This window comes from Bufo bufo, chromosome 6 (genome assembly GCF_905171765.1).
Source record: "Bufo bufo chromosome 6, aBufBuf1.1, whole genome shotgun sequence".
NCBI lineage: Eukaryota > Metazoa > Chordata > Amphibia > Anura > Bufonidae > Bufo > Bufo bufo.
This window is the reverse complement of record NC_053394.1, coordinates 213127663-213141218: the sequence shown is the minus strand read 5'-3', so window position 1 is coordinate 213141218 and position 13556 is coordinate 213127663. Positions and strand designations below refer to the sequence as shown.

General features: G+C 49.9%; 1 protein-coding gene across 1 annotated transcript in view; it reads left to right on the top strand.

Moving 5' to 3' along the window:
• POLR3A (RNA polymerase III subunit A) overlaps window positions 1-13556 on the top strand; it is a 213282-nt gene that overhangs the window by 166840 nt on the left and 32886 nt on the right. Inside the window, exon 24 of the mRNA XM_040435415.1 lies at window positions 9093-9263. Within this exon, the coding sequence (XP_040291349.1) occupies window positions 9093-9263 (171 nt within the window). The remainder of the gene's footprint in view (window positions 1-9092; window positions 9264-13556) is intronic.

Genomic DNA, 13556 nt, shown 5'->3' with positions numbered 1-13556 from the left:
TCCCGCCAGCACAAGGGTCGCCCGCCTGCAAGCCCCTCTCCAGCTTCCTGCCACTTCGGTGCCAGTGGCTGAAGGGGCGTCCCTGCTGGATGGACTGAGGGTGAAAACGTCGACTGGTGAGGTGGCTATGCAGCCTGACCCGCATTGCTCGGCTTGCAAAGCCCCATTACAGGGTCCGCCATCTGTTGTGTCACCCCCTGGCCTATTGGATCCCCCTGACTGGGCTAGATCCCTTTCCCAGGCTGTGGTCAGCCTCTCTAACGTTGTGGGCCGCCTTGCAGAGGTATTGCCCTTATCGCAGCCGGATATTTCCCCTGCTGGGCCCTCCGGGTCCGCTATCTTAGCTGACCCGTCTGAGTCCCTCTCTCCAGGCGACACCTCCAGAGCCCATCAACCCCAGAAGCGGTCTAGGGCGGAGCGCCTATCATCCTCGGATGCTTCAGTATCACCCCCAAGGGTGTGCTCTCAGTCGGGCCCTTCCTCGATACAGGATATGCCCTCTGAAGGGGAACTAGTTGATTCAGATTGTGATATGGACTCGGCCTTGCCTTCAAAACTGGCTTCTGCTGTGGGCCATCTTATTAACAATATTCGTGATACCTTTAAGATTCACGATGATCCTCCTAATTCTGAAAAAAACAGTGTTTCCTTTTTTCGCCAAAAACAGACGTCTGCAGTTTTTCCCCTCCACACTGACTTCTCGTCGGTGGTTTCCAAGGCCTGGGCCCGCCCTGATGCCCGTTTTACCCCGCCTAAGAAGTTGGATATCTGTTATCCATTCCCGGTGGATTGCATTACAAACTGGGCGTCACCACCCAAAGTCGACTCCCCGGTGGCCCGTTTGGCAAAAAGCACGGCTATTCCCGTTGCTGATGGCTCTTCCTTACAATCCACTGAGGATCGCCGTATAGAGGCCATTACCAAAGGTATCTTTGCAGCCTCCGGTTCCGCCCTCCGGCCGGTCTTTGCTTCCGCTTGGGCTGGAAAAGCGGTTTCAGAGTGGGCTTCTCAGCTGGATCAGGAGCTTGAATCCGACGTCCCTATTCAGGACCTCCGTGCTCTAGCCCAACTTATCGTTCAAGCCGGCAAATTCGTCTGTGAAGCATCCCTTGATGCGGGGGCTCTCATAGCCCGTTCGTCTGCCCTGGCCGTTTCGGCCAGGAGGGAGCTTTGGTTAAAGGTTTGGACGGCGGACTCCACGTCAAAGCGGTCTCTTACTGGCCTTCCCTTTACTGGTTCTCGATTGTTCGGGACCCGCTTGGATGAAATCATATCCGAAGCCACGGGGGGGAAGAGTACGCATCTTCCTCAATCTAGGACTAGGACCACCACTCGAGGCCGTCCCATTTTTTCTCGGTTCAGGTCTTCCCGCAGGGCTCCCGCACCTCGCACCTCTTCAGGTCCATCCCCTAGCTCTGTCCAAGACAGACGTAAGAAACCTTTTTTTCGGACCCAGCCCTCCTGGCGCAAGTCACAGCCTGCTCGCCCTCCCGCGACCAAGCAGAACACTACCTGAAGGTGCGCCCCCACCCGCCCGGGTGGGGGGACGTCTCTTCCTGTTCAGGGACTTCTGGCAGGCGCACGTCTCCGACGCCTGGGCTCTCGAAGTTGTGTCTTCCGGGTACAAACTCGAGTTTACGTCCCTTCCCCCAGTTCGGTTCTTTCGCTCCCGGGTTCCCCGGGATCCCCAAGGGGCAGGCGATTTCTTTACTGCCACTCGCACCCTTCTGGACAAAGGGGTCATCGCTCCGGTTCCCATGGAAGAAAGATTCAAGGGGTTCTATTCGAACCTTTTTGTGGTCCCCAAAAAAGAAGGCTCGGTTCGTCCCATTCTGGATCTAAAACTGTTAAACCGTTTCCTTCGTCTTCAGCGATTCCGGATGGAGTCTCTCAGGTCGGTGGTGGCCTCTCTGGAAAAAGGGGAGTTCCTGGCCTCTATCGACATCCAGGACGCCTACCTTCATATTCCAATCGCTCGGTGTCATCAGTGCTTTCTGCGCTTTGCAGTGGGGTCCGACCACTACCAGTTCGTTGCCCTCCCCTTCGGGCTGGCGACGGCCCCTCGCAATTTCACAAAGGTCCTAGCCCCTGTCCTCGCCTTACTTCGTTCCAGGGGAGTTTTTCTTCCATATTTGGACGATCTCCTTATCAAGGCACCCTCTCTGTCACTGACATCTGCCAGTGTGGACCTCTCCACACTCTCCTAACGTTACTGCTTCCTCCCATCAGCAAAGCCCTTTGTATGTAGAGGGAGTAATCACTACTCCCCTACTAGTTTATTAAGTTGTCATTACAACCATACTGCTTGTTACAAGTGAGCCACACTTGGTGCTGTGGTAGTGTCAACTTTTAGTAGAATTACTAGTAGCAATTTGTGCATAACTATACAAGGTGGGAGATAGTGCACATCTCTCACACTTTCACTGTGCACTGCTTGCCACTTACAGTGTAGAGGTGCATTGTGTTTTTAATTTATAATTTCTTGGTCTTGTCCTATTTCAATTAAAGAGTATAATTGCACACATGCTCAGTACAGTTCAATTTTTAGCGAATTATAATAAAAGTGAAGTATTAATTTGTACCTGGGTCAAGACAGGTTCTATTGCCCAGTTGGGCATCTGTAAATAGTATAGTTAAATAACCTTACCCAGGTCTGTCCCAAATTAAAATAGAATATGTGGACCTCTCGCTACAAACCTTACGCCGGTTCGGTTGGATTATCAATCTTCCCAAATCCGCTCTTGTTCCATCCAGGCAACTGATCTTTCTGGGGATGCTGCTGGATACAGATGCAGCGGAGGTTCGGCTTCCGTCAGAGAAGCGCCAGCTCCTTCATCGGTCGGTTCGGAGCCTTCTGAACCACCGCCGTCCTTCCTTCCGGTTCAGCATGCGGGTCTTGGGACATATGGTGTCCTGTTTCGAAGCAATCCCCTACGCGCAGTATCACTCCCGCACCTTTCAGACTGCCATTCTGTCCGTATGGGACAAGTCCCAGGAAGGTCTGGATCAGCACTTTCCCCTTCCCCCCCAGGTTCGCTCCTCTCTACTCTGGTGGTTACGGACCCCTCTCCAAGGGAAGTCCTTCCTACCGATAACTTGGTTGGTGATTACCACCGATGCCAGTCTGCGGGGTTGGGGGGGAGTGTTTCCTCCTCGGTCCGTACAAGGCACTTGGTCTCCATCGGAGTCCAAACTGCCAATCAGCGTTCTGGAGCTGAGGGCGGTTCTCCTCTCACTCCGACATTGGACTTCGCTGCTTCAGGGTCACCCTGTTCGTGTCCAATCGGACAATGCCACGGCTGTGGCATACATAAATCATCAAGGGGGCACTCGCAGCGCGGCGGCAATGAGGGAGGTGTCTCTAATCCTTCGCTGGGCGGAAGTTCATGTTCCAGCCATTTCGGCCATTTACATCCCGGGAGTGGACAATTGGGCGGCGGATTTCCTCAGCCGGACGACAATCGACCCGGGCGAGTGGTCTCTGCACCCCGACGTCTTCGAGTCTCTTTGCCTCCGTTGGGGTCGTCCGGACGTGGATCTCATGGCCTCCAGATTCAACCACAAGCTCCCCACCTTCATGGCCAGAACCAAGGATCCGGACGCTTACGGCGCGGACGCGCTCGTCCTTCCCTGGACGGAGTTCTCTCTCCTCTACGTTTTTCCGCCCCTGCCTCTTCTTCCACGAGTCCTTCGGAAGATCGCGGCGGAGGGCACGCCTGCGATCCTAATAGCCCCGGATTGGCCTCGTCGTCCTTGGTACGCCGACCTTATGTTGCTCCTGGCAGACGCCCCCTTGGGATCTTAATGTTGTGCTGACGGCTCTCCAATCTTCTCCTTTCGAGCCTCTGCGCAGGGTTTCCCTTCGCTTGTTGTCTTGCAAAGTTTTTTTCCTCGTTGCCATCACGTCTCTTCGGCGTGTGTCTGAATTGGCGGCACTTTCTTGCGTAGAACCCCTCTTGGTTTTTCACCAGGACAAGGTGGTTCTCCGCCCGGTTCCGGATTTCCTTCCGAAGGTGGTGTCCGCTTTTCACCTGAATGAAGATATTGTCCTTCCTTCTCTGTTCCCGTCCCCGTCTCATCCTCTGGAACGGGATCTTCACCGTCTGGATGTTGTTAGGGCTCTGAGGATCTACTTGGATGTAACTAGACCCTTTCGGCGCTCGGATTCTCTATTTGTGGTTCCGGAGGGTCCGCGCAGGGGGCTGGCGGCATCTAAAGTGGTTATTGCCCGCTTCATCAAGATGGCTATTGCTGAGGCTTACCGTGCTAAGGGCAGGGAACCGCCCTTTGGTGTTACCGCTCATTCTACCAGAGCGGTCGGGGCTTCCTGGGCTCAGCGAAATCGAGCTTCGGCTGAACAATTGTGTAAGGCGGCCACCTGGTCTTCTTTGCACACCTTCACCAAGTTCTACAAGGTGAACACTTATGCATCGGCGGATGCTGCTTTGGGCCGCCTGATCTTGCAGGCGGTGGTGCCTTAATGCCTATGGTGCTTTAATTCTTCTTGGGTTGTGGCCCCTCCCTATTTGTGGACTGCTTTTGAACGTCCCAAGGTTTCCTGTGTCCCCCAAGGAATTGGGCGAGAAAACGAGATTTTTGTATAACTTACCAGTAAAATCTCTTTCTCGCTCTTCCTTGGGGGACACAGCACCCACCCATTGTTTTGGTTGCCCTGACGGGAGTTTTGACTTGTTGGGGTTAATTTGGTTGATCCTTGCCTTTGTTTTAACTACTTGGGCACATAACTGGTAGTCGCTCGCTCCAGGCTGAGGGTATAGCTGCTGGAGGAGGGGCTTAACAGTCTTTCACTTAGTGTCACGCCTCCTATGGAGATGAGCTATACCCAAGGTTTCCTGTGTCCCCCAAGGAAGAGCGAGAAAGAGATTTTACTGGTAAGTTATACAAAAATCTTGTTTTTGGTCACCTTACATCACAAAAAGTACAACAGCAAGCGATTAAAAAGTCATACGCACCCCAAAATAGTGCCAATCAAACCGTCATCTCATTACGCAAAAATCATACCCTACCCAAGATAATCGCCCAAAAACTGAAAAAACTATGGCTCTCCGACTATGGAGACACTAAAACATGTATTTTTTTTATTTTATTTTAAATGAAATCATTGTGTAGAACTTACATAAATAAAAAAAATTGTATACATATTAGGTATCGCCGCGTCAATGACAAACTGGTCTATAAAAATACCACATGATCTCACCTGTCAGACGAAAAAATAAAAACTGTGCCAAAACAGCTATTTCTTACCTTGCCTCACAAAAAGTGTAATATAGAGCAACCAAAAAGCATATGTACCCTAAACTAGTACCAACAAAACTGCCACCCTATCCCGTAGTTTCTAAAATGGGGTCACTTTTTTGAAGTTTCTGCTCTAGTGGTGCATCAGGGGGGCTTCAAATGGGACATGGTGTCAAAAAACCAGTCCAGCAAAATCTGCCTTCCAAAAACCATATGGCATTCCTTTTGTGCCCTGCTGTGTGCCCGTACAGCAGTTTACGACCACATATGGGGTGTTTATGTAAACTACAGAATCATGGCCATAAATATTGAGTTTTGTTTGGCTGTTAACCCTTGCTTTGTAACTGGGAAAAAAATTATTTGTATCTCTATTTTTCATTAATTCTTGTGGAACACCTAAAGGGTTAACAAAGTTTGCAAAATCAGTTTTGAATACCTTGAGGGGTGTAGTTTCTAGAATGGGGTCATTTTTGGGTGGTTTCTATTATGTAAGCCTCACAAAGTGACTTCACACCTGAACTGGTCCTTTTAAAAAGTGGGTTTTTAAAAATTTCTGAAAAATTTCAAGATTTGCTTCTAAACTTCTAAGCCTTGTAACATCCCCAAAAAATAAAATGTCATTCCCAAAATGATCCAAACATAAGTGGACATATGGGGAATGTAAAGTAATTTTTGGCAAATCTTTTATTTTTTTTATAAATAAAAAATATTTTCTTTTTTTACTCCATTTTACCAGTGTCATGAAGTACAATATGTGACGAAAAATCTCAGAATGGCCTGGATAAGTCAAAGCGTTTTAAAGTTATCACCACATAAAGTGACACTGGTCAGATTTGCAAAAAGTGGCTTGGTCCTTAAGGTGAAAATGAGCCCGGTCCCTAAGGGGTTAAACCTTTTGTAATAGTTAGGGGAAAAAATTGCTAAGAAAGGGAAAAATATATCTTTTTCATAATTTTCAGTTTTTCCCTAAATATATATTTTTTTTTGTTATATCTAGGGATGAGCGAATCGACTTCGGATAAAACATCCGAACTCAATTTGCATACAACTTTGTATACTGTACAGAGCGAGCGCTATTAGTGTATTGGCTGAGATGAGCCGAAATTATTACTTCGGGTAATAACTTCAAAAATGAATTTCTACTGTTAAAAAAACCTTTTCCCAAACTGTTTCGGTTCCATGTGGTAATAACTTCGGCTGATCTGAGCCAATACATTCTAATACTGTACGGAGCGCGCGCTTCGTACAGTATTCAAACAACGTTTTATGCAAATCGACTTTGGATATTTCATCCAAAGTCGATTGGCTCATCCCTAATTATATCCATCATCTAATTGCACAAAAGAAAGGTCTAAGGTGTCCTGAGAAAAATATCAAATACATGTAGGCTGGCTCAAAAATTATTTGCTGTAGGGATTTACTGATACCGATAACTTGTAAACTTTCAGGCCGATAGCCGATAACTTATACCGATATTCCCTATTCACCCTAATAGATCTATCAGGGTGAATAGGCTCTTACACTGTCCCTGCTGCCCTGTGCATAGTACACACAGCAGCAGGGAGCTTACCATGGCAGCCAGGGCTTCAGTAGCGTCCTGGCTGCCACGGTAACCGATCGGAGTCCCGCAGTTACACAGCTGGGGCTCTGATCAGAATTGCCACCAATGAAATTACTTAGGTTGGGGGGGACCCTGTGGCCACTGCCACCAATGACTTTAATACTGGGGGTGGGGAGCACTGTGCCACCAATGATAATTAACCTTTAATACAGATACAGGAGGAGGGTACAGCTGGCACCCACCTTCTGTATTTGTATTAAAATTATCATTGGTGGCATAGTCTGGGGAGGACACTTGGGAAGAGGAGGCTGCTGCCGTTCGCCGAGCACACTAGCTGAGACGGCGCAGCGGTAAACCCTCCCCTGTCCCCCCTCCTGCTTTAATATTAGCCAGACACTCATTGGTGGCAGTGGTGCAGGCAGCTTCAGAGCCAGCTCATTTTATTGGTCTCTGCGGCAGCCGCGTCATAAGAGGGATTCCCTCCTTCCGTCCTTCTCCACGGATTCTGGCCACTGAACATGGCCGCGCTGAAGTGTGCTTGAAGTCAAGGGGTCAGCGGCCGCCTTGCTTCAAGTCAAGCAATGCCCAATTTTTCCACGCCCCCTCCCTGACTATGATTTACATATTTCCCATTCCTTGGGATCGTGGTAGTCTGGCGCTTGTGACTACACAATCCCATCTCGGGCTTCCGCAGTCAGCCGGGCATACTTTTGGAACTGCGCATGCGCCGGCCGGCTCTATTCGGCAAGCGCGGACGCTGATTAATGCCGATGCGCACACTTAATCGAGCTGGCCAGATAAATTTGTGTGAATGAGCCCTAAAGGGAACCTGTCACGTTAAAGATAGTGTTTGACCTACAAGCTGAATATTATAGAACAGGAGGAGCGGAGAAGATTGGTATACGTTTTATGGAAAAAGATTCGGTAATTCCTACTCGTTATGGGCTTAGTCAGTGACTGACGGCTACAGTATCTCTGTATACACAGTCATAGAAGTCAGGGGAGGCTGTCAATCACTGATGGGATCACCGCCTTGACTTCTAATGCCAGAATTAACAAGAATTTTTAATGTATAAACTACAAGTTAGGATCCATTCACACGTCCGTAGTGTATTGCGGATCCGCAATACACCCGGCCAGCACCCCCATAAACTGCCTAGTCTTGTCAAGAATAGGACATGTTCTCTTTTTTTTTTTTCGAAGCCGCGGACCGGAAGATCGGGGTCGCGCTCCGCAAATGCCTATGCAGACAGCACACTGTGTGCTGTTCGCATCCATTCCTGCCCCATAGAGAATGAATGGGTCCGCACCCATTCTGCAGAATTGCGGAACGGGTGCGGACACATTCACGGACGTGTGAATGGACCCTTATACTGAATTTTTTCCCATAAAACTAAAAATCTATCTGCCCAGTTCCTCCTGCTCTATAACATGCTGCCAACAGCTTATATTGCGTTTACATGGTGACAGGTTCTCCTTTTAAAGGGGTTGTCTCACTTCAGTAAGTTGCATTTATCATGTAGAGAAATTTAATACAAGGCACTTACTAATGTATTGTTATTATCCATATTGCTTCCTTTTTCGTTTTCCTGATTCATTTTTCCATCACATTATACACTGCTCGTTTCCATGGTAACAGACCACCCTGAAATCCATCAGTGGTGGCCGGGAGCATGGGAGCGCACATAGGCTAGTGTGTTTTCCTATATTGTGCAAGCACAGGCACCACTGATGGATGAAAAATGAATCCAGCCAGCAAAGGAAGCAATATGAATAATAACCATACATTAGTAAGTGGCTTGTATTAACTTTCTCTATATGATAAATGCCATTTACTGAAGTGAGACAACCCCTTTAAACATTAAAGGTACCACTGATTAATTAAATCTTTTGCGCAGACACAAACATCATTGTTTCCTGGAAGTGGATTGTGCTGTGTAAACGAGTAAGTATGGGGAAGAGGGACGTAATTAACGATCACTCCTCCCCATATTGTGGAGGAGATGCTCCTAGCAACCATCAGTGCAAAATTCATAGCATCCAGATGCCTTCTGTTTTTCACGCAATCCCCATTTATTTGGGGCCACATGAAAAATGCATAATATAGAACATTCTGCAATTTTTCCTTAATGCAGAGATGATCAGTGATAATTGATGCTCATGTACACATACCCACTGAAATAAATGGGTCAAGCTTAAGTCGGGGTGCTACCTGTTCTAAACTCGCTTGTGTGAAAGAAGCCTTGATGTCTTGAATATTTTTAAACTTCCCCAGAGCTCAAATGGAACCAGGTTCTGCAGTAGGAGCCTTGTGTGCCCAAAGTATTGGGGAACCAGGAACACAGATGACTCTAAAGACTTTTCATTTTGCTGGCGTTGCCTCCATGAACATCACCTTGGGTGTGCCTCGTATCAAGGAAATCATTAATGCTTCAAAGAACATCAGGTATATCATGCGTTGTGTTCACAAGCTTGTGATAACTAAATTCTGTTGTATACTTTTTGCCATAGGTTAAAGTGTTTGTTTCGCTAAGATCCCCTTTACAAATGCCTTTTTAAGGTCTATGGGTGTCACAGAAGGGGAACAAACACTTCAGGATCCTCTCCCTTCAGCGAGATTGATAGGGTGCAAAGTGTGATCTGCTTCTGCCCTCATCAGTATTTGCTTTACAGGGAAAGCCATGCAGGCTGCCGCATACCACATTCTCATTTATTATCTGCTGTAGTGGAAATGTATGGATAAGTGGTAGGCAATTAAGAGTGCCGTATTTGTGTGAGGGGAGGCGGGGCGTTCACTATTTAAACCTGGCCCTCCTCCCCCCACTTGTCGGTTCGAACGATTTCGAATCGGCTTGTGGGTTGGTGCCAGAGAAGGGCATGCGTCACTGGAGGATCGGGGGGATCGGCTGCGTCGAGCTCGTCGCTACGGTGATTAGGTAGGCAGGGTGGCTTGCACACCCGTCTCGCTATGTATAACATGTGGGGCTGCCGAGCGTGCCGCCGGTCCCCAGCTGTGCTGGAGACTGCCCGCACTCCCGATCGCTTCCGGCACCCCGAGACAGGCACCCCGATCCGCTCCAGGCCCTGCGCTAAGCACCCCCGCTCCCACATGCAGCGTCCCCCAGGCAGGCACCCCTCACCTGTGGCTCAGCAGCGACGGGTCACGACGTCCGCTCGCATACCCTGAGCATCGGTCACGCCGGCCGTCGGCTCCACGACGCAGCGTTATATATCACTCACTCCCGTATCAGAACGTTCCGCCGTAGAGGAAAACGCCGTCCGCTCACACAGGGGTCTATTCATTAGCTGCAATCAGTAAGCGGAGGTCCAGCTGCAGGATCAGGGGACGGAAGCCGAAACCTATAGGCGATTAATACGCTGCGGCTTTCCCTGTACAAATAGTCGATAGCGGTGGGCACGGGATGCAATGTTCCACATGGCGGAGCGCAAATCCCTCGCAGCCGATCCTGATGCACGTTCTCCTGGTAATTACAATTAGCGAGGCTGTGAAGGTGGACATGCTTATTCATGTCTAGGAATCCGCTGCAGAATAAACTCGTCTTCTTTACTGCGCCAAACTCAGGCAAGACGAGATAAGCAGATACTCAGACATGTGCACTGTATAACAAGTTATGATTTCAATGGTTAATTCTAACCTAGAAGGGAATCACTGGCTTGCTGCGCTCCAGCAGGTCCTGGCTTGAGAGAGTGCGGGGGATGGTCGACACCTACAGGCCCATACTGGTACTGCAGTCTTGGTGCAGGGCTCCTCTGCTCAGGCACAGTGGCTAGGTACTAAGGCAGGAGTAAAAAAAAAAAAAAAATATTTAAAAAAATTTGTTCAAGAATATGTTCAAGGATCAAATATAAAGAGGGCTTCAAGGAGGGGGGCTGGCCACGTCACTTTGCGCACGCAGCCGGGCCGCCCGTAAGCCCATACGGTCAGTCAGGGGGTTGGTTCGGGCGCAGTCACAATAATCCGGTGGTTAGCTAGGGAGCGGTGGCATGAGTGAAGTGTCGCCCAGCTGGCGTGCGCTCACTCACACGTCTGTCCTTGGTTATTCAGGTTCACAGGTGGTGGGCTAACTTACGATACTGTGGGGTTCGTGGCTGTCATGGCCGCCAGGTGAGTCAGGGGTGGTGCATGCGGGGGCCAACCCCCTCTTTTCTCCTGCATAGGCTTGGGGGACGGGGGATGGTGGTCTATTATGTCCAGGCCTCTGGCGCATCTCTTACAGGGTGGCGCCTACAGTCGTGGCCTTTGGTGGGGGGGAAAAGAAAAAAAAAGAAAAAATTATAATAATGGTATAGATAGGAATGTTGCTTTGCCAGGTCTGTCACGACTACAGACTCCTTATAAAGCCCTGCCACGACTGCAGGCATCAGTCTGTCACGACTACAGACCCGCTCTAAAGCCCTGCCACGACTGCAGGCAACAGTCTGTCACGACTACAGACCCGTTGTAAAGCCCTGCCACGACTGCAGGCATCAGTCTGTCACGACTACAGACCCGTTATAAAGCCCTGCCACGACTGCAGGCATCAGTCTGTCACGACTACAGACTCGTTATAAAGTCCTGCCACGACTGCAGGCATCAGTCTGTCACGACTACAGACCCGCTCTAAAGCCCTGCCACGACTGCAGGCACAAATCCGTTACGACTGCAGACTCATTATTAAGACCGGCCACGACTGCAGGCATTAGTCTCATGTCAACAGACTCATGAGGTAATACTACCACGTCTACAGGCGATGGTCCGTTACCGCTACTCTCGATGTAGGGTCCCCTCACGACTATAGGGGCTAGTCGGTCACATCCACAGACTCGGTCGCACTCCCGTTAACTACAGGCACTGGGTGGGCATCTACGGGTAGTTGCGTCACGACTACGCACGTGGGTCAGCCACGGCCTGGGAGGTCAGCCTTCACGGTCACAGGTAGGTCCAGTTAGGCTTCAGTCTCCCAGCGGGTTCCAGTCACAATAACCAGCCCCTAGGTGAGGGGGGGCACTCCCGCACCGGCGCACAATGCCAGGGAGCTGTGCGGCTCCTCACGCGGCACACGGTTCAAACCAGCGGGGGCCGGGGCCCACGGTAAAGGAAGGGCTCCCTCTGATCCGGTGCACATTGCCAGGGAGTGGCGCTGCTCCCCACGCGGTACGAGTGTCCAGCCGGCGGTGGGTCGGCCCTCCCGCACTGGTGCATTCTGCCAGGGAGCAGCGTGAGCTACCCACGCGGCTGGGGGGTAAGGCTCCTCATCTTCAATAAAGTCTGGCACGGGCCGCCGTGCCGTTAGGTAGGCAGGGATCAGGGGAAGGAGTACTAGGCTCGGTCAGGGGGAGCAGATCATAGGCGGTGGCTGGCTTCCTGCTGCCGGCCGTACATTAGGTTCCAAGGGGGTTATTTAGGCACAAGATGTTAGTAAGTCCGTGCAGGTGATCTGCGTTATACCATGCTCTTCATGCTCGTACTCAGAGCTGTGCCCATACGGGAGCTGCTTAAGTGGTTGATAGTGAAAAAAAAAATAAAAAAAAATAAATATGTATGTATATATAAAAAAATAAATAAATAATAATATATACATTTTTGAGTCTCTCACGCATGGCTTCTCCGTGTGAGTTTTACACATATGACTCCGCCATTAGTCTCTCACGCATGGCTGCTCCGTTTTAGGTTTACACATATGACTCCGCCATTAGTCTCTCACGCATGGCTGCTCCGTTTTAGGTTTACACATATGACTCCGCCATTAGTCTCTCACGCATGGCTGCTCCGTTTTAGGTTTACACATATGACTCCGCCATTAGAGTCTCACGCATGGCTGCTCCGTTTTAGGTTACACATATGACTCCGCCATTAGAGTCTCTCACGCATGGCTTCTCCGTTTTAGGTTTACACATAGGACTCCGCCATCAGAGTCTCTCACACATGGTTTCTCCGTTTTAGGTTACACATATGACTCCGCCATCTGAGTCTCTCACGCATGGCTTCTCCGTTTTAGGTTACACATATGACTCCGCCATCTGAGTCTCTCACGCATGGCTTCTCCGTTTTAGTTTTACACATATGACTCCGCCATTAGAGTCTCTCACGCATGGAGATTAAAAAAAAAAAAAAAAAATTTCCTCACCAGGCCCAGCTGCGCTGGGACTAGTCTCCCATCTCACCATAGCTAAGAGACTGATGGCCAATTCCTTGGCCAGTAATACTCTGAGGGCTTACAAGACAGCTTGGCACCTGTTTCAGAGATATGAGAACACCTACCCGGCCGCTGGCCGGGGACCTATCACTCACCTATTGGGCTTCGTCTGGGTTTTGCCACTCTCAATTAAACTTGTCCTATAGCATTGTTAACTATACATGGCAGGTATTCAGCACCATTGGTGCAGGCTACATCCGGACCTACCGTCACTCTTCTCCGCCCACCCGATCAAAGCGGCGTTGAAGGGTTTGCGCAAGATGTCTGTTGTGAAACGACATGGGCGTCAGCCATTTACCGGTAGCTTGTTCAGGCCGTGACAGGCAAACTGCAGGGGCAAACCGTTCGGGCCGCAGGTTAGCGCTCTGGTAGAAACAGCCTTGTACCTGGCTTTTCATGGATTCCTCAGGTCAGGCGAGCTCATGGGCACCAATACGCTGGCTGGGTGCCTGCGGAAAGGTCAGCTCATCCGGCGCGGGTCCATCTATGTCCTCACCTTGGCCTCGTCCAAGACGTCACGGCCGGGGCAACCAGTGGCGGTC